Source organism: Nannospalax galili, unplaced genomic scaffold, assembly GCF_000622305.1.
Source record: "Nannospalax galili isolate Female #2095 unplaced genomic scaffold, S.galili_v1.0 scaffold406, whole genome shotgun sequence".
Taxonomy (NCBI): Eukaryota; Metazoa; Chordata; class Mammalia; order Rodentia; family Spalacidae; genus Nannospalax; species Nannospalax galili.
The window spans coordinates 7,178,238-7,198,791 of NW_008357033.1; the positions used below are offsets into that span (position 1 = coordinate 7,178,238).

General features: G+C 44.7%; 1 protein-coding gene across 3 annotated transcripts in view; it reads left to right on the forward strand.

The window, feature by feature from the left end:
• The window catches only part of Ift122 (intraflagellar transport 122), a 73,208-nt gene that overhangs the window by 20,408 nt on the left and 32,246 nt on the right, over nucleotides 1–20,554 (forward strand). For 2 of the 3 annotated variants that reach the window (XM_008854918.3, XM_008854917.3), the window contains exons 6-14: nucleotides 2,953–3,019; nucleotides 3,477–3,623; nucleotides 6,634–6,709; nucleotides 12,634–12,825; nucleotides 12,981–13,125; nucleotides 14,650–14,846; nucleotides 15,201–15,338; nucleotides 16,665–16,829; nucleotides 19,043–19,240. In XM_008854918.3, coding sequence (XP_008853140.1) covers nucleotides 2,953–3,019; nucleotides 3,477–3,623; nucleotides 6,634–6,709; nucleotides 12,634–12,825; nucleotides 12,981–13,125; nucleotides 14,650–14,846; nucleotides 15,201–15,338; nucleotides 16,665–16,829; nucleotides 19,043–19,240 — 1,325 coding nt within the window. Of the gene's footprint in view, nucleotides 1–2,952; nucleotides 3,020–3,476; nucleotides 3,624–4,574; nucleotides 4,749–6,633; nucleotides 6,710–12,633; nucleotides 12,826–12,980; nucleotides 13,126–14,649; nucleotides 14,847–15,200; nucleotides 15,339–16,664; nucleotides 16,830–19,042; nucleotides 19,241–20,554 lie in introns of all 3 variants that reach the window. The other variant, XM_008854919.3, reaches the window with a different exon arrangement.

A 20,554-nucleotide genomic window follows, 5' to 3' on the forward strand; every position in this document is an offset into this window, starting at 1 on the left:
GTGACGTGGGGGGGGGGGGGTCATAAGATATCGGAGACAGGTGACCAGAAGGGCCCTAGGGGAGGAAATGGTGTGCAGGAGGGCAGGGACTGCTCCACTGTCTCTACCTTTGTGTTCACCCACATCCATGTGTATGGAATTCTTCATTTCACCTGTGGTATGTCCTGATTAGCATCCCTGTGACTGTGGGTGTGCCCCCTTGGGGCTCTGGGCCTTTGTCCCTCCTGGTATCATACAGGGCCTGGCATATGCTAGGACAGAGGAGGTAGCAGTGATGTGTGTGTGGAAGGAAGAGTGAGGCTTGCAGGTCATCTCCATTCAAGGTTGATGCTAGGCTTCTAGCTCCAGTTAAGAGATAATAGAATGCAGCCAGGCATGGTGGTGCACACCTTTAGTCCCAGCACTCAGGAGGCAGAGGCAGGCAGGTCTCTGAGGTCAAAGCCAGCCTGGTCTACATAGCGAGTTTCAGGCCAGCTGGGGCTACAGAGACTCTGTTTCAAAAAGAGAGTGGGGGGGGGGTAGGGAGGGAGAGAGAGAGATTAGAATGCATAGAATGGCCATAGTGTGAGGAGTCAAGAGCGTTAATCTCCAAAATCTCTGTTTCCTCATGCAAAAGGGACACTGATACAGTTCTAGCTTCCAATGAACATTATTGAAAGCACAGGGTATAAACAGGAAGCATTGTCATTTGTTTTTTTAAAAAGTCAGCATTTTCTTCCTGTGGGGCACTGGTCTGTGTGGTTGTTTTGGGGTGGGGGTGTTAAAGTATTCTTCCCCTTGAACTTGTGGTAGGAGGAATGTAGAGTTTGTAAAAATGACAGGGCTAGGGAGATGGCTCAGTGGGTAAAGTGCTTGTTATGCAAGCATGAGGACTTGAATTCATATCCTAAGTACCCACATAGAATCTGGGTGTGATGGCATGTGTCTGTGACCCCAGTGCTGGGAGTCAAGATTCACAGATCCAGGGGTAGTGAGAGATCTCAAAAAATAAGATATAGAGTGACAGAGGCAGACATGTCAATATCAGCCTCTGGCCTCCATGAGTAAGTACACCTGCACACACATGTGCACACATACATATACCACACATATGCATACAGTGTTTGCAGAATATTTGCAGTGTGCTAGGTAGTATGCTGATGGTTTTAAATGAATTCATAATTTAAAAAAGAAAAAAAAAGAATTCCTATGGTTTGACAACCATCAAAAACCAAGAATTCTGAGTTGGATTTCAGCTCCTGAGGGAAGGTGTTACTCTCCCTCCCACCCTTCCAATGAAGGAAAAAGTATTGGGGCTTGGTGTAGTTCAGGCATCTGTGGCAGTTGCCTAGCCAGTGCTAGATGAGCAGGGCTGAGGCCGGTGCTGGGTGAAAGGCAGCTGTGGAATGCCAATAGGGAGGGGCTCCCTGCAGCCTGAGGCCCCAGGCAAGCTCAGTGGAGCATAGATAACCTGTGCATGGGTGGGAATGTTTGAAAAAAGCTGAAAAATAACCTGTTTGACATTGTACCTAGCTATATAAACTTCTCTGTGCATTATTTTCCTGTGATCATGCTCCATAGTTCAGGCAGAGAGAATTTGCTTTTGTTGTTTGTTGCTGGGGTACACTGAGCCACATTTGGAGGTTGGAGGGAGCAAGCCTAAACTGAGCAGTGCATCATGCATGTGGCACAGCTCAGATGGGGTCTTGTGTAGTGACAGAGGTCTGGAGAGGGAAGTGGACTCTCAGAAAGCTTCATTTATTATTTTATTTATTTATTTGTATTAACTTACAAAGAATTAGGTTTTACTATGGCATTTTTTCAAACAAAGTTTGTCTTTGTTGTTTCTCTTCCCCACTTCTTCCATCCTCTCTCCCTGCCTTGTGCCTTCCCACCCCCAATAGTCTCCTTTTATGCCACATGATCTTTTATACATCCCCCTTTTCTCAACACCTCACGGTCCCATTTCCTGGTCTCTTGTCTAGTTTCATAGTCTACACCCACTCTCACAGTCCCTTATTTACATACACACAAACATCCAAAGTTAGGATTCCCACATGAGAGAGAACATGCAATATTTGTCTTTCCAAGACTGAGTCCTCTCATGTAATATAACTTTTTCCAGTTCCATCAACTTTCCCACAGATTTCATTTTTCTTAACCCATTACTTTAAATGCTGAGTTGTTCTCTGCTTGTCATATCCTAGTTATGAACAGCTAAGTTGTCGATTCTTTAAAATATTTTATTTATTATATTTATTTTATGTGTTTGAGCACATGTATGCAAGTGCTTGTGGAGGTTGTTAGATTCCCTGGAACTGAAGTTATGGATGGTTGTTAGCTGCTATGTGGGTGCTGGGAATTGAACCCAGATCCTCTACAGGAGCAGCCAGTGCTCTTAACCGCTGAACCATCTCTCCAGTCCCATTCTTTGATATTTAAATTCCAGGAAGATGTCTAGAACTTCACCATCCATCTTTTTTTTTTTTTTTTTTAAATGACTGCAGTTTTCCCATAAGTCACAAAGATAGTACAAAGAAGTCTCGTGTACTCTTAACCCAGCTTCCCTAGTGGGTGCACTTGAGGCAACTCCTGGGCAATACAGGCACAGGAGAGGGGGCCAACACAATGGATGCATGGCTCCATCATTTTGTCACGTATAACAGTGTACCACCACTGCACTACAGGTTCCACCCCAACACGAATGCCTCTTCTGACACCCCCTCTTGCCATTTGGTACCCCCAGTTTCAGTAACCATGAATCTCTTCTCCTACTGAGTAATTATGTCATTCAGTGCATTATATAAATGGAATTATATTGTATTTAACCTACAGCAGAAGGTGACTTTTTTTTCCCCACTCAGCATAAGACCTTGAAAATTCAAGTTTTTTTTTTTTTTTAATGTGTCTATAGTTTAATCTTTTCTATTGCTGAATAGTCTTGCTGTTTTTTTCTCTTGCTGGACACTGAAGGGTTGTGGTCTCCAGAGCAGAAATCTGTCTCCAAGCACAAATCCAGCAGCAAGATTACCTGCTGCAGGTAAGCAAGGGGTGGCTCTGAAGACAGGCTGTGTGTCCTTCCTCTTTCTATTGGTTCCTTGAGATCCACTTCACACTGTAGATAGGGTCTGGTGTTGGCTAGTTGGCATGGGCTCCTGTGTTTCCTGTCTTCTGCTTTTCTTATCTCTATGATGGGAAAGATTTATGCCTTTGATCACCTTCATGTGGTGAGCTGACAGCAGGCTTCCTCACTAAGTAGCTGTACAGAGTTGAAGCTCTGAAAATGTGAGGCTGGCCTTGTCCAGGCTTGTGCCAGGCAGTAAGAAAGCTGGGTCCTCTGATTTTTGTCCAGAGTAATCAGGAGTGATGAAACCATAGCCTAGTTTCTGCTGCCTCCTCACACTGAGCTTCAACCAGGACACTGTCCTGACTGGCTTTGCCATCTCTTTGTTCCTTTCCCTCTCCATGCCCTTGCCCTTATTTGGTTGTATGTGCAGCTGGACAAACGATGGTCAGTACCTGGCTCTGGGGATGTCCAATGGGGTCATCAGCATACGGAACAAAAATGGTGAAGAGAAAGTGAAGATCGAGCGGCCAGGGGGCTCCCTCTCCCCAATATGGTCTATCTGCTGGAACCCTTCAAGGTACTTAAGGTCCTCCTCCTGGACCCACACCATTAGAAAGAATGGCTTTCTTACTGCTGAGCTTTCTCTTCCTGACATCTTCATAGTTTGAAAATCTTCTCACCCCACTTGACTGATCTGTTTGGAACCTGTTCTTTATAGAGCCTATCTTGAGTTTGGACTGAATCCCAGAGATTTAGTTAAGCAGATGAGCTATCTAGGCCAGCTGAGAGAGAGGAGAGAGGGAGGGAGGGAGAGAGAGAGAGAGAGAGATAGTGAGATCTTTGTTTTACTTCTTTTTCCTTTGTCAGTTCTTCCCTCCACATCTGAGAACTCATACTCACCTGTTAATAAGTAGCTCTTATTTTGTATTGCCTTTAACAAAAAGTCAAAATTATATCTACAAATGTCCCTAAGCCTAGGGGTCTGCAAACAATTGGAACCTATCTGATCAAACCATACACATGCTTTCCTTTATGCCCATGTGACTTTGAGGGTAGACTAAAAGCTTTACAGGTTCTTTGTGTAATCTCATAATATTATTAAACCATCAATATCCCCAGAGTCCTCTGAAGGTAAATTAAAGGACTTAATTGTTTACCAGCCCAATGTCATTTTACAGGTGGGTGCCTGCTTGATTTAGGAGGCTGTTTAATTTCATTGCCTTTCTTACAAGAGGTTATTATATACTTCTTCCTGAATAACTCTGTCCAGCGGAGGCCATACGATGTGTATATAATGCCTTCAAATGCCATTAGCCTACCCCAGAGTTCCTGTTGTTTGATTTTGTGGCCACAGATGACTTTGTGGCTTCATGCTACATTATTAATTCATGAGGAGCAGGATGTCCAGTGTACCTGGTGACTGCACTCTTCCGGGTAGGGTTCAGGGGCTCCTTGTCAGATTTTGAAATTATAGGCTTTAGTATAGTTGTAGGCAATGTGATTGTGAACAACTGCTTACTGTCTACAGCCGATGGGAGAATATCTGGATGAACAGAGAGAACGAGGATGCTGAGGATGTCATTGACAAGAGATATTTTCAGGAAATCCCCTCCATTCTGAAGTCAACAGTGTACAATAGTCAGGGTAGTGAGGCAGAGGAGGACGAACAAGAAGAGGATGACAGTCCCAGGGACAGCAACTCGTGAGTGTGTCTCAGAGTGAGGACTATCTTTGGGAGGGCCCAGGGCCCACACAGACCTGTTGGGCACATGCTGCTGAGAAGCACCTTGGCCAAGGGCAGCAGAGCAGGGGCCGGGGGATTGTTAGTGTGACACTTCGCTCCCCCACTCCCCAAAAATGGGAAGCTCACCCTGAGGAGCGTGTGTGGGCAATAGTGCAATCCCGAGAAAGGAGGAGATACTGGAAAGTGCAGAGGCTTCACCTCTGCAAACCCTCTTCCCTGAAGAAACCTCCACGGCATCTTATTCCCCTTGGACTTCAGTGTGTGTGATTATCTAAGCCATTCCTCCTGTTGCTTAAAGTTAAACTGGGAAAGTAAGCCCTTTCCAGTACCATTAGAAATTCTCTGAGAATATTGATTTCCAATGTCTTCATAGAACTGTGATTCACATAATACTTTGTTACTAAACATGTCTCTTGGCCTGTTCTCGCACTGTATCTGACCTTGCATTGGGTAGGACATATGCAGGGAAGAAGCCCTTAGCCTGTTCCCCTCACCCATTTCCAATCCTGGCTGCTGGGCAACCTCTCTTCTTTCAGTTGAGATGACCTGTGGGGAAACCCTTGCAGGCAAAGTGGGGAAGCTGAGGCAGCCAGGATGTTCTGAATGGGAATAATATGCAAACCTGGGACCCTCCTCACTGCACCCCTGGCACCTTAGCTCCTTAGAAGAAGCTAGGGTCATGAGAAGTGGGGACAAAGAAAGAAAGGGAAGGCTTCAGGTTTCCATCTGTGCTTTAACCAGAGAAACCCCTTTTATTATTCAGCATGGGTGTCTGTTTTAGTAGACCTCCACTGCCCATCATTTGGGGTGACTGGGTTGGAAACCGCTAGTCCAGTGTTAAGGTGCTGAGCCTACCCCTGTGCCATATGTGGTCTCTTCAAGGGGGCTTCACTGGCAGCTGAGCTTCTGGCTTAGGTTTGGACTGCAGTGTCAGTCTTACATAGTTCATCTGCAAGCCTCCTGTCAACATCTCTCAGCCTTCCCATTTCCTCTTAGTTCTGAATTAGTGTCTATGATGTTTTTCTCACTGTCACACTGGATAGGTTTTACAGACTAAGCTTCACTGGGCACACCTGTGTGGCTAGTGGTGCTGCCAGACAACTGTCAGACCCTGGGCTCTGGGATGCAGGAATTGATAAAGGTGTGGCCACCTTGGAAGGATCAAGACTTAGCCTTTGAGATTGGGAAGCCTCTCAGTCTATGTTCTGAGTGACTGGCTCCCCATCTCAGCTGAGGCTTTTCTCCTGAGTGCTGGTCCTACAGCCCAGACCCAAGGCACAGATCCCGCAGGCTCTCCATTTCAGTGGGAATTGTAGGTCTTCAAATTAAATTTATTCAGATGCCATTTCACCTTTGCAAGAACTCCAGTTGCACAAGAACTAGACGTAGGAGCCTTTCTTCCTCTTGAGGAAGGGTGAGCAAATTCCCACACCACTGATTAAAACAGCCCATTCCTCCTCACTCTAAGCAGTGTTTCCCTGCAATCTCCCCACATTTTATAGTACATGAGAGAAGAGCACACTTGGATCTGTAACCATGCTTTTCCTTTAAGTTGTTCCCCAGGAGCTCTGCAGTAAGGGCTGTGCCTTCTGCACCCATGGCTGTTGTCCCAGCCCTGGCTTCATGACAGTAGATCTCAGGAAGGCTGAACCTATTTCTGCCTCAGCCTGCTGGACTGATTGATGGCTTGGGTTGATTGCAACGTCAGCCCCAGGGTGACTGTGCAACACTTGGCTCCTTGACAGGCTGGCCAGAGCTTTCTTTTTCCTGTTGTTTGTTAAACTAGCTGTACTCATCAGCAGACCGTGCCCCCTTGTAACCTCTTTTGTCTTCTGTTGATTAGAGACGAACATAATGACATCCTGGCTGTAGCTGACTGGGGACAGAAACTTTCCTTCTATCAGCTGAGTGGAAAGCAGGTATGTGAAGCTGTACAAACCCTGCTATACACATGCCAGCTCTGGCATATTTTACTAGTTTATTTCTGAGATTGTGTTATTATTAATTACACATGATTATTGTTAGCATCTGCATATTGAGCATTTGCTTTGATACCAGGTACATTGTGCTCAGTGGATTTTTTAATACTTTATTATTATTTTTATTTTGTGTGTATGAGTGTATTGCCTGCATGTATATAAGTGTACCCATGTCATGTAATGCCCACAGAGGTCAGAAGAGGGCGTCGGATCCCCTGGAACTAAAGTTACGGACGGTTGTTAGCTGCCATGTGGGTGCTGGGAACTGAACCTGGGTCCTGTGCAAGAGCAGCCAGTGTTCTTAACTGCTGAGCCATCTCTCCAGCTCCTATGCTTAGTGCTTTGTGTGTCATCTCTCATTCAGTTCCTCAGCCATATGTATTAGAGACTTTAATTACATACTTTTTAGAAATGAGCAGACCATAGGGCTGGAGAAATGGCTCAGCGGTTAAGAGCATTGACTGCTTTTGCAGAGGACCCGGGTTCAATTCCCAGCACCCACATGGCAGCTGCAAACCATCCTTAACTCCAGTTCCAGGGGAATCCAAAGCTCTCTTCTGACCTCCATGGCATTGCATGACACGGGTGCACTCACTTACATGCAAGCAATATACTCACACACATAAAATAAAAATAATAAATATTAAAATAAATTATTTAAAAAAAAAGAAAGAAATGAGCAGACCAACACCAGAGCAGTGAAAGAATATGCCCAGAGTCCCACACAATTGGTAAATAGTGGAAACTGGGATTGAAATGCAGACTGGACTAACTTAAATGTTAGTTCTTGGGCTAAGGTATCTATAGCTCAGTGGTAGAGTGCTTGCCACTTGCGTGGTATGCATTAGACTCTGGATTCTAGCTTTAGCACCACAAAAAGAGTCTAAAAAATTTTAAAAAGGTCTTAGTCATGTCCTTCCCTTCGTCCTCATGCTTTCATTCATTCTTTTAATATTTTGAACACCCTCTTCCCTCCTGCCCCAGCATGGAGTTGCTGCTGACACAGAGCTGTGTGATAGTCACTGTCCTGCAAGAGCTCACAGCACTTATGTATAGTCCAGTTGAGGTATGATATGTGTCATAACTGTACAGACAGCCATGAGGACACAGGCAAGGGACATTACTGTGTGTAGATGGAGATTAGGTAACCTTTAAACAGGAGCAGAGTTTGTGAGGCAGATGAGTTTGATATTTTAGGCAGGGGAGAGAACCTGCACAGAGAGAAGGAGAATGAAAACACATGATGATTTAGAAGACAGCAAGCTGCTCAGGGTGACTTCATCCCAGAGTTTGTAGACTGAAGATGTGGGGTGAACAGAAGGATGGCAACATGATTGAAAGGAACAGAGTAGGGTGAATAAGAAAGTAGAGCATTAGGTACCATAAGTATTCAGGAGCCATAGGTGGCAGGGCGTGGCATGGTCAACTTCCTAATGCAGAAGAATTGCTTTTTTCTGTGGAGGGTAGATTAAAATAGAGGGAGTATGGTGGTCATGGGGAATGTGGTACTGAGGATCAGAGTGAAGGTGCTGGGTATGTAACACAGCCAAGCCAGAGAAATTCAACCTGTTCAATTGGTGACTTCCCAGCATCCTTATCCTTAAATTAACAGGTCATTGCTAGAAGGAAAGGTTTCAGGTCTGCATAGCCCAGATTGGGGCTATTTCTTCTACTCCTGTCTTACCATTGATCTTTTTTTTTTTAATAAATGAGTAAAGAAATGATGAAGGTAGTAGATAATGAAAGGTTTTCTGCTTTTCATGGCTGATTTCCCCAAACCCTATTGTTGTAATGATCTGGTAGCTAGTTTCCTGGATCTTTTATCCACTTAATATGTATACATCATCACTCAACAAATAGTTATTGGCACCCTAATAAGTTGTATGGGTAATGTGTACAAGGTGCTAGGTGCACAAAAATAGTGGAGGCTCCATACTGCACTGGGAAGGAATGGGGTTTTGTTGCAATAGTGATGATAGAAGAGAGCCCAACATGATGGTTAGGACTGTAGAAAATCGTATCTTGCATGCAGCCCCAGGATTCATGTGATACAAAGATTTTTAAATGATAGCTTTAGCCTCTTGAGGTGGTATGTTAATTATCTTCCCACCACTGTGACAAAGTACCTTAAGTAAACCACTGCAAAGAAGGAGAAGTTTATTTGGTCCACTGTCTCAGAGGTTTTAATCCATGGTCATTTGGCTCTGTTGCTTTGGTCCTGTGCTGTGGCAGACATGGTGGGAAGCATGTGGCAGAACAGAGGAAGTGACCAGGGTCTTTTTAAAGAATATGCTTTTTTTTTTTTTTTTTTTCATGTGTGTATGCATGTTTTGCCTGCTGGGTATACATATACCACATGCATGCAGTGCCCATGGAGGCCAAAAGAGGGCATTGGAATGTCTGGAACTGGAGTTACAGATATTTGTGACCCACCCACCATATGGTTGCTGGGAACCTGACACAGGTCCTGTACAAGAGCAGCCAGTGCTCTTAACCATTGATCCATCTCTCCAGTTCTGCCCCCTCTCAATATACTTTTTAAAATTTTTATCTTTTTGAGACAGGATCTCCCTGTAGCCCCACCTGGCCTGGAACTTGCTGTGCTAATCAGACTGGCCTTGGTCTCAGAGAGAGTGCCTGCTTCTGCCTCCCTAGTGCTAGGATTGAAGGTGTGTACCACCACACCTGCCTGCCCCACCACTCCAACCCAATATAGTTTTTAAGAGGGTGTGTCCAGTGACCTGTTTCTTCCCCTAGATTCTACTTCCTAAAGTTTATACTACCTCTCAGTAGTGTCCTTGTCTGAGGACTGAGCCTTTGACACAGGGTTCTTGGGAATCTTAAGATCCAAACTAATGTAGGTGTTAGCTCTAAATTACTTGGGACAGTCGAGTTATTTTCTTGATTTTAAAGTGTGTTTGCAAGTCTGGTGTGATTTATTATTAAATATGAGGATTAGTAAATCTAAGCCAAACTTTTGTGTCATACTTAAGCAAAATTTGTGTAATTTTGGCATTTTAGGCATATCTGGTGTTTGAGAAGCTCTGGCTTAATAGTGAAGGTACTGTTCATTGGGTTCTGGACAATGTTCACATTGTAAGATTAACTCTTCTAGTCCTTTTAACAACTCTGAGGGGGAACTACTACTATCGTCCTTTTACACATAAGAAAATTGAGCCTTGAGAAGCCATTTGACTGCAAGAGCTCACGTTTTAGTCTGTGGCCTCACCTAGTTTGGAACCTGGCCAGACTGGTGCTAGAAATCTGTAACAGAGTATCTGTCAAATCAGTCTTGTAATGACTATTTAAAAGGTATAATTGAATTAAAAACTAACTTTATGCAACTAATTTTAAATTGTAAGACAAATTTTTTTAAATCAAATGCCTAACCAATATTGGAATGTAAAGAGAATATGTTTTCCTACTTGGGATTCACTGGGCTTTAAAAAAAAAAAATCTATATATTTAATTCTTTCAAAAACTTGGGAGGCAGAGGCAGGTGGATCTCTGTGAATTCAAGGCCAGCCTGGTCTACATAATGAGCTCCAGGCCAGCTGGGGCTACAGGGAAACCCTGTCTCAAAAAGAACAAAACAAAACTGTGATAAGGGACTGGGATGGCTCAGTGGTTTAAGAGCACTGGCTGCTCTTGCACAGGACCTGGGTTTCCTGTACCACATGGTGGCTAACAACTCTGTAACTCTGGTTCCAGGGAATTTGACGCCCTCTTCTGGCCTCCGTGGGCATTGCATGACATGGGTACACTTAAATACATGCAGATAATATACTCATACACATAAAATGATAAAAAATAATAAATGAATTTTTTAAAACATAAGATTTTGACCTTTGTCTCTTCAAATATTTTTCTTCACTCTTCCCTTTCCTCCAGATCCCAATTTCTTCACTGACTTTTGTAACCTCTAGCATGTCTATTAAGCTGGTCCACTAGGTTGTTTCAGTTACTACTTTTTTTTTCAGTTCTAGAATTCCTGCTTGGTTCTTTTTCCCTATTCACGCATTCATTACAGGTGTGTTTTCCTTATATATTTTTGTAGATTTTTTTATTTGAATTTTTTTTTATTTTATTTTTGTTTTATGTGTGTGTTTTGCCTGCATGTATGTAAGTGCACCCATGTGTGCAATGACCAAAGAGGCCAGAAGAGGGCATTGGATCTCTTGGAACTGGAGTTATAGGTGGTTGTTAGCTCCCACGTGGGTGCTGGGAACTGAACCTGCTAAGGAATAGGCAGTGCTCTTAACTGCTGAGCTATCTTTCCAGTCCCCTGTTTTTTTACTTTTAAAATTATTTGTGTACATATGTGTCTCTGAGTATGTATGTGAGTACAGGTGCCCTGAGAGTCCAGAAGAGAGTGGTTGGATCTCCTGAAGCTAGAGCTACAGGCGGATGTGAGTACCTGGCATAGGTTTTGGGAACGAAACTCAGGTCCTGTGTAAGAGCAGAATATGCTCTCAACTTCTGAGGCATCTCTGTAGCCCCTGTATCTTTAACCATAGCTATCATAGCTGTTTTAACATTCTCATTGCTGATTCTAACATCTGGATTATCTTGGGTCAGGCGTTGTCTTTCTTCTCAAATAGAATTCACATATTCTTACTTTTTGGAAAACTGAATTATATTCTGGACATTGTGAATGCTCCATCAAAGAGCATATCTCTCTGAAGGGGTGTGTGTGCGCATGTGTGCATGTGTGTAAGCAGGCAGTTTGCTTTGTTATGCCCAGCTTCAAGTTTTCAAAGGTAGGTAGCAGTTGGAATCCCAGTGAAGTCCTCTGACCTTAGGAAGGCTGCTTCACTTGTGAGTCAGTCACACATGTGTAGCTCAAGGTTTCCAGATAGTGAGCAGAGGTCATGTGCAGAATGTGCTCTCCTTTGCTCTTTCTGGGATATCCCACCTCACTTTCCAGCTGCTGTGGTCCACTCAGACTCTGTGCCCACCTAGCTTAGAGCTGACAGATCTTGTGCTCAGAGAAGCTGGCCTGAGGCTATGTCTCTTGTATGGGTACATCTCTGTCAGTTCTTGCCTACTTTGGTTGCCCACCACTGCCTTCAGTTGGTTTATTGTATTTCGTCCAGAACTGATGGTCATTACTTGCAGGATGAAGTCCTACGCCCAGACCAGCAGCTGTTAGCTCTGCATGTCATAGCAGATGCCGGAGTTTTCTTATTAGACTTAGTAGCTTTGTGAGGTAGTAGGGAAACTTTCAGTTGTTAGGCATTTGAAATTCCCAAAAAGGAAAGAAAAAGTGAACATACTAAATTTATAATTGCAGTTTAAATTAGTTGAAATTGGAACTGACTATTTCAGGGGTTTTATCTGTTCAAAATTACGTTCATTAAATTGTCAGTGTCAATTGATTATTCATTTTTACTAGATTTATAAATAAGAAAACATTTGTAAATTGACCCTAAAAACTTAATGAAAAAAACTAGGTTTCTAAAGTTATTTTCCTTAGTAAATTGAATAAAAAATAAAGGACAGTCCTTTTAAAGTGCACAAACTCAGAAAATTAATGGGGAAAAGAAGCTAAAGGAGAGCTGTCAATCATGTGTGAGGAGGCAGGTAGGAGAGAGTCCCTCCTTGGCCTCCAGCTTGGCTGAGGGGATAAGACCCACTTCTAGACAGGCCAGAAATGGTTGACTCTAGGAACCAACAATGTGACTGGGTGGAGGGGAGGAGAGGTGGCAAGGCCCATGTAGGTGATAGAATAGCCTGGGAGATAAGGCCAGCCAGACCCTGTGCTTTCCCAACACGGCACTAATGTTGGGGAAACCCTTACTAGTATAGTGGTTATTATGGATTTGGAAATGGTCTTTCGATTGGTGTATGTTCTCTTTCCTCAGATCGGGAAGGATCGGCTACTGAACTTTGACCCCTGCTGCATCAGCTACTTTACAAAAGGAGAGTACATTTTAGTTGGGGGTTCAGACAAACAAGTATCCCTTTTCACCAAGGATGGAGTGCGACTGGGGACTGTTGGGGAACAGAACTCCTGGGTATGGACCTGTAGAGTGAAACCTGACTCCAACTATGTGGTGAGTAGAGGAAGCTCATTCTGCAGAGCTTTGCTCCAGGGAGGTCCTGAGCACCCTCCAGGACAGCTGGTCAAATCCTTGGTGCTTGCTCCTGACAGGTGGAGGGGAGACAACCTTTCCTCCCAGCTAGGGATTGATAGATCTCTTTCATACAGGTGGTAGGTTGCCAGGATGGCACCATTTCTTTCTACCAGCTTATCTTCAGCACAGTCCATGGGCTCTATAAGGATCGGTATGCCTACAGAGATAGCATGACTGATGTCATTGTGCAGCACCTGATCACAGAACAGAAAGGTAAGGGGCAGCTTGGCCTCTGTCTACAGACACTGGAAAAGGGGCAGGTAGAAGGGACTGGTAACAGGACATGTTCAAGTAGCAGGAAATCTTTTCCCTTGCCTAGACTGTATGATACAGGGAAGCTAACATGGCAGGTTGGAGCCATGGTGGCTGACCTGCTTGGGGCTTTATGGACCTTTACCCTCTCTGGTCAGAGTCATTCTAGCATACTTGTCCCTTAGCTCAGCTTCTACTTGCTTCTTGGTGGGTCCTCCTACTAGACAGGCAGCAGGGGGAGGCCCTGGATCAGGGATCCAGCCAAGTTTAGTCAGACTAAGCTCTGAGCCTCTGTTCTGCCCATCTTATTAGTTACTTTTCTGTTGCTGGGATAAAACACTATGGCCGTATGAATTCCACTGGGGAGGGGGCTACAGGAAGGGGGGTTGGTGGGGAATTGGGTATAAAGATGATTAAGATGTTCTGTATAAAACACACAAAAATTCAATTAAAAGTATTTAAAGACAAAACAAAACAAAAAAAAAACCACCATGACCAAGGCAACTCAACAGACATAAGAGTTTATTTGGCTTACAGTTCCAGAGGGTTACAGTTCATGATGAGGAGGCATGGTGGCAGAAGTAGCTGGAGCAGAAAGCTGAGTGTTTACATCTTTAAACAGGCTCAAGAAGCAGAGAACCAGACTGGAAGTGGCAAGCTATATACTCTCAAAGCCCACTCCCAGTGACGTGCTTCTTCCAGCAAGGCTGCACCTCCTAAAACCTTCCCAAACCACGCCACCAACTGGGAACAAAATGTTCAAATTCTTGGAGCCTGTGGAGGACACTTATTCAAACTATCACATCATCCAAATAGCTCTGCTAGTTAAGAAGGCCATGTTCCACTTAATTCAACTGTGTTCCTATTCAGATGTGCTAGGGGCCATCCTGCACATTCAGATTGCCTTCCTTTGGTCCCCGCCTGGGTAGACCTATTTAAGGAGTCCAGCTGGGATGGTGGGAGTATAGCCACTGGGACAGCCCAGCAGAGTTCTGTCTGGGTCATTTTCCCTTCCTGGTCTGTTGAGAGGCAGAGTCTACTGCATGTCGTTCCTTGTGGTCAGCGAGGTGGCAGGGGCATGGCCAGCTGTGAAATCTGTAATTATGTAGAGAAGGGGTTCAGACATATTCAGCAAGTGGTGATAGCACTAAATGTTTGACTTTCCACCCTCAGTTGTAAGCTTTGAGCCACAAAAATTCTACTGTACACAACTCTGGACTCCAGTGCTCAGCAAAGCTGACTGTACATGTTAGGCACTCTGTAAAGGTTTCTTGATGAGAGTGCCTCACTTTAATTGTCAGGAGCATTTTAAATCAATGATGGCTTTTAATTTCTCTGCCTTCTACCTTACTTAACAACCTTTTGCTAGAGCCTGTTTTTTTTTTTTTTTTTTTTTAAGGTTTTGGTTTCTATATGAAGAAATATGTCTCACTGTGCAATTTTCAAGCATATTTACTGTTATATTTGTTCTTATTCACACTGTCACTGCCCCCTCCTGCCCCCTCTTGGTCAAGAAAATTGCCATCTACAAAAATCGATTAGCTATCCAACTGCCAGAGAAAATCCTCATCTATGAGTTGTACTCAGATGACTCGGCAGACATGCATTACCGGGTGAAGGAGAAAATTGTCAAGAAATTTGAATGCAACCTGCTGGTGGTGTGTGCTGACCACATCATCCTTTGCCAGGTGGGCAGCTAGTTCCTCCTCCCTCAGAGTGGGTATCCACCTCAGGGTTTTAAGTGAGTCATGAGAAAACCTGTCCATTTCTGTGAAAATCTGTATAAGAGCTTATAGCCTTCTGTATTTAGGACCATCACAAATTAGAGAGTAGGTGTGGCAAATTGGTGTGCCACTGGCCCTGGCTATGGAGGTCCATGTTGAAGTGGCTCTTGGGGAAACCTTCTGTGAAGGATTAATGATGGCAGCATGGGAGTGAGCTCGGGTTAGATCACAGCTGCTGGTATAGGAAGATCTCCCCGAAAGGGCGGTGAGCACTCATTCTCTGAACCTCCATGCTGAGCTGCCTGAATTGCTTCCTAGGAGAAACGGCTACAGTGCCTGTCCTTCAGCGGTGTGAAGGAGCGTGAGTGGCAGATGGAGTCTCTCATTCGGTATATCAAGGTGATCGGTGGCCCTGCTGGAAGGGAAGGTCTGTTGGTGGGCCTGAAGAATGGTCAGGTGAGTCTTCCTCTGCTACCATTGGGCTTGTTATCCATAGAAAGTTGCAGGTGCCCTGCCTGGAATGCCCTTGGATGGTCATCCTGGAGTTTACTTTCATAAGGATAGTTTCAGGCCAAAGGTGGGGTGGTCCTCAGGACTCACAGTATGCTCAAGCCTGGCAGAGTTGGTGCCATGGCTCCTGGGCTGCACGTAGCAGGGATTAGGAGACTTAAGGTTACCCAGAAGGTAGGAGATTTGTTGGAGACAGAGCTTTAGTGGATTACTGGAGAGGAAGGCAGAGATCATTACTGAGGTCAGAACCCTATTAGGCAGTGCCTGGATTACCCAGTGTTCCTTCCTGGGTCCTAGACAATGCTTGTCCTCAGGGTGTTACTAGGAGCTATAAGAAAAATGGGATCTTTGGGAAATTTAGGTTATATGAAGCAGATTTAGGTTATAGGAACAGATTTCTCTGTGTGCGCGCGTGTGTGTTTGTGTGTGTGCATTCTTTGCTCAAAATAAGAAAAAGTTCTATGTGGGCTACATAGAAATTTGAAAGTGAAAATATAACTGCATTAGCCTGAGAGCCAAGCTGTGTAGCAGATGGCTTGTGGCTGAGTCTTGTCAGGTCTGCTAGGGACGGAAGTTGCAGAACATGAGATCAGTGGGAGCTGTCAAGTAGCAGTACCCAAGTGGGGAAGAGCCTGCTCCCTCCTCACAGTCAGCTGTCACATCTCATGTGAGGCTGATAACATGACTTTGGGGTCATGTTGACCTGGGATCACATTCTTACTTAGCTTCTCACTAGCTGTATGGCCCTGGGCCATATCACTTTGTCTCTCTGAGGCTCAAGTTTTACACATAAGGATAATACTCTTTTTTTTTTCACAGGGTTGTCAAAAACAGGGATGTCAATGAATGGCAGCTGTCATCATCAGCACCATCATTACTTTTTACCAGATGTCTCATCAATGTTTACAGTAGCCTCTTCCTTTGTTAGTGTGTGACTCAGATCATTCCTACATCATATCACCAACCCTGCAGTTTGAGTAATGTCATTAAAAAAATCCCCAGTCCAAGCAGACCTTAGAGTGAGTTTGGCATGTCTCAGGCCTATAGTTTCTTCAGTGACCTCTGATAAACCACCCATTCTGGTCTTTTAAAGATAGTATTGTTCCCTCCCACATATGCACACTTCTTTAACAAGTCTTTTCTCTGCACACAGCTTCTGGAGGAGTTAGTGGGTGTTGTTCTTGTACAACACATGGGACTCCAACAGCCTGGCCATGGTCCAGGGTCTGGTTGCCATGGTGACTCACACTTATTTCTCTGAAATTTCGCCAGATCCTGAAGATCTTTGTGGACAATCTCTTTGCCATTGTCCTGCTGAAGCAGGCCACAGCCGTGCGCTGCTTGGACATGAGCGCCTCCCGGAACAAGCTGGCTGTGGTGGATGAAAACGACACATGCCTGGTATATGACATCCACACAAAGGAGCTGCTTTTTCAGGTGGAGTCCTAGAGACATAGTCCTTTGATTAGGGACCCTGCTCTAGCTTCCCTGCAAGAGGCAGTCAGTTCTGTCTCTGGGAGGATATAAAGCACTGGGGTGTAGAATTTGAGAAGCCCCAGGGAACAAGTGGCTGGGACAACCTCTTTTAACATTGTTCTGTCTACTTGCATGTAAGATGGGCAAGTAACACTTAACTATGGCTAGGACATGAGGTGACAATGAGAAGGCCAGTGAACAGGTTAATGGGGTACTGGTGATTCTTTGGCCATGACTTCTTTATAAGTGGCCTAAGGCACACTAGGCAGACAACTAAACTTTGTTATCTGAAAGAAGAGGAGGAGCTGGTGGAAGCCCATCCCCTACTTACTTTACATGGATGCTATAGAGCTGGAACACCAGGAGCTGTTCCAGTCTCTGGGGATAGGCATTGTTTACAAACCTCTGGTCCTATGGCTGGAAGAAGTGTGTCACTAGAGAAGAAAGTCCAAAGGCTGTATGCCCAGTGCCTGGCTGGCTTTCTGCTAGGCTGGTGCCTCTCTTGGCCTCTTTGGGGCATTCTAAGTTGTCAGGGCTAATTTGTCTAAAGAGAGGACCCCTGGAGGCTGCTCACTGTTTTCCACTGTTGGGTTTTCCAATGCCATTGTCCCTCCTTGTCCTTGTCAACAGAATTGGTAGGGTAGAGAGTACCTGGCTTTCCTGTCAGTTAGACAGGGTTACTTGGTTGCCAGTAGCCCAGAAGTAACTCCGAGTTAATACCACTTCATGTTACAGAGGAAGCAAAAACTCTAGGGGAAAGAACACATAGCCATTGTCTTCAGCCTGACCTGGTTTCAAGTCCTGCCAGCAGCATTTGTTGTGTGATCTTGAGCAAGTTAGTGAGCCTCTCTGAGCCTCATTTTTACCTTATGGTTAACATGAAACTACTCTTTATTGAGACAGGGTCTCATAAAGCTCAGGCTGGTTGCCAACTCCCCATATAGCCAAGGATAACCCTGAGAATGATCCCCTGCCCTCCACATCCCAAGTGGTAGGCATACGCCATCACACCCAGTTTATTCAGTGCTTGAGATCAAACCTAGGATCTCATGGCATGCTTGGCAAGCACTCTTCCAGCTGAGCCACATTTCCAGCCCACACTAACAAGAAACTAGAAATCACCTTCTCACAGAATTGCCACAGGAATAAAATAAGAATAAATGAGATACTGCTATGCTAGCTCAGAGCTGAGCACAAAGTGTTACTTCCCTTGTCTCTAACCTCAGACTACCACTACCTGTACCTGGAGGTGGTTAGCAGACAGCTGGGTGTGCCCTGTGTTGAGACTGGAAATGTTTGGCTCCCAGCCCCCCCTGTGGATTTGAGGGTCTGGGAAAAGTGACTCTCAGGTCCTGCCAGGAAACACAACTCTCATAGTCTCTTCTCCACTTCCCTTACCCCTTCCAATGAAAACAGCTAGCTTTTCTCATTAAAAAACATAATCCATGCTCATGGTAGAAGATTGTAGGCAGTGAGAAATGAGCCTCTGCTGGTCCCAGGGCCTATTGGGCAGAGAGGCTATTGGGCGGAGAGGGTGCCTCCTAGGGTGTCTGTATTTAGTTTGCAAACTGTAAATGTAGAGACAATATATTATTTTCTAATCTTAAAAAGAATTCCCCATTCTTTTTCTTATTATAAAAAACAGTAGATACTTACTACAAAAAATTCAAGCAAGCAATAAAAACAAAACAAAACAAAAAAACAAAATAAAAAGCATCCATAATTCTAGTTCCCCCGAAGCATTGGTAGTTAAGTCCTTAGGGAGAGCCCTTTCAGCCTCCTTCCTGTATAGGTAGGGGCCTGTGTTCTTTTGTGTGTGTGTGCTGGGAATGGGACCCAGGGCTTTTACACATGCTAATCAAGCAACTACCACTGAGCTGTACCCTTCCCTGTTTTTTGCTTTTTTTCATGGAAATGGAATCCTACTTTGCTGATCAAAATATGGAGAAAATAATTTATTGTGAAAGTAACATGTATCCAAAAATTGCAGCACCAGTATGTTAAGGAGTTTGTCTCATCCCTTTCTTTCTGGTTCCCTTTCTTCCTTTCCTTCTACCTGCCTTCAGCACTACAGCATGACCCAGGCTTCAAAATGGGGACAAAGTGAGTGAAAAATGGGAGTGGCACTAAAGCCCTGGGTGGTCCTCACATGCCCTCATTGTCCCTTCCTTCAGGAACCAAATGCCAACAGTGTGGCTTGGAACACCCAGTGTGAGGACATGCTCTGTTTCTCCGGAGGAGGCTACCTCAACATCAAGGCCAGTACCTTCCCTGTGCACCAGCAGAAGCTGCAGGGCTTTGTGGTTGGCTACAACGGCTCCAAGATCTTCTGTCTCCACGTCTTCTCCATGTCTGCTGTAGAGGTGCCACAGGTAACCCTGTCTGCCCTCTGCAGTTGCAGGGTATGTGGGATAGAAAGGTCAGGCTCTCACACTGCTGCTAGAAGCAGTGAAGAGAGCAGGGAGGGAAGAGAAGAATCGGTGATGTCACTAAAGGTGCCATAGACTTGGATATGCTATGCCCTCACTGTGCAGCCTGTGTCCCTGGACAAACAGCCCAGCCTCATTTCTGATCCCCTTTCTGCTGCATTATGTCAGCAGTATCCAACACTATATTAGCTGCTAGTTCAATTTGGTGGATGTGAGAGTACATGACTGGTAATGGTGTTTGAGAGGAGAAAGCAGAGTATGTAGGAGCCGGGGTCTGTGAGCCAGAGAGAGAGCGCAGGACTTAACCAGGAAGGAGAGGAGGTCAACCAGGAATTGGGGTGAGAATATGGAACCACAGAATGAAGGAGGGCAGAGTCAGATGGGAACATCCCAACAGCCCACCTCGTGGCTAACCTAATTGCAGCTGCCTGCCTGCCTGTCCCTCCAGTGAGTGACATTCCTTGTAGCAATGTCATAAAACTAAGACCAACACTAAGGAGATACTTGAACCACAGAATCCCATCCTCAAGAGAGACTATCTCTTTCTCTCTTTTTTAAATAATTTATTGAGAATTTCATATATGCATATAAGGTGTTTTGATCAAATCCATACCCACACTCTCCTCTCCAATTCCTCCCATATCTCCCCATCACTTTTTTCTGATAACTTCATGTACTCTTTCTTCTTTCTTTATTTTTTTTATGGGGCTTTTGGCTACTCTAACATTCCCCCCTCTGAAGAGGTAACCCTAAAATCTTTTTCTTTAATTTATTATTTTTATTTATGTGTGTATGTGTGCATTGTTTGCATGTAGGTAAGTGCACCCATGTCGTGCAGTGCCCGCGGAGGACAGAAGAGGCTGGCGGATCCCCTAGAACTGGAGTTATGGACAGTTGTTAGATACCATGTGGGTGCTCGGATTCAAACCCGGGTCTTGTGCAAGAACAACCACTGTTCTTAACTGCTGAGCCATCTCTCCAGCCCCATAACCCTAAAATCTTTTAAGGATTAGATAAAAGCTCCCAAATACTTTCGACATTTTTTGGCCTTTGGAATGGAGTATGTTGCTAAGAGGCCCAAGGACATTGTGAGTTTTAGCCGAGAAACTGGCTAATTTTCTTTGGGGTCTTTTTACCCTAACTGCCTAGCCAGTTCCTACCTCCTGTTCTTATCACCCCATCCCCTGAAGAGGTTACCCAGCTTGCGGATAGGAAATTGGGATGCAGACCGCTCTGGCTTCTTCCATGCTGAACAGG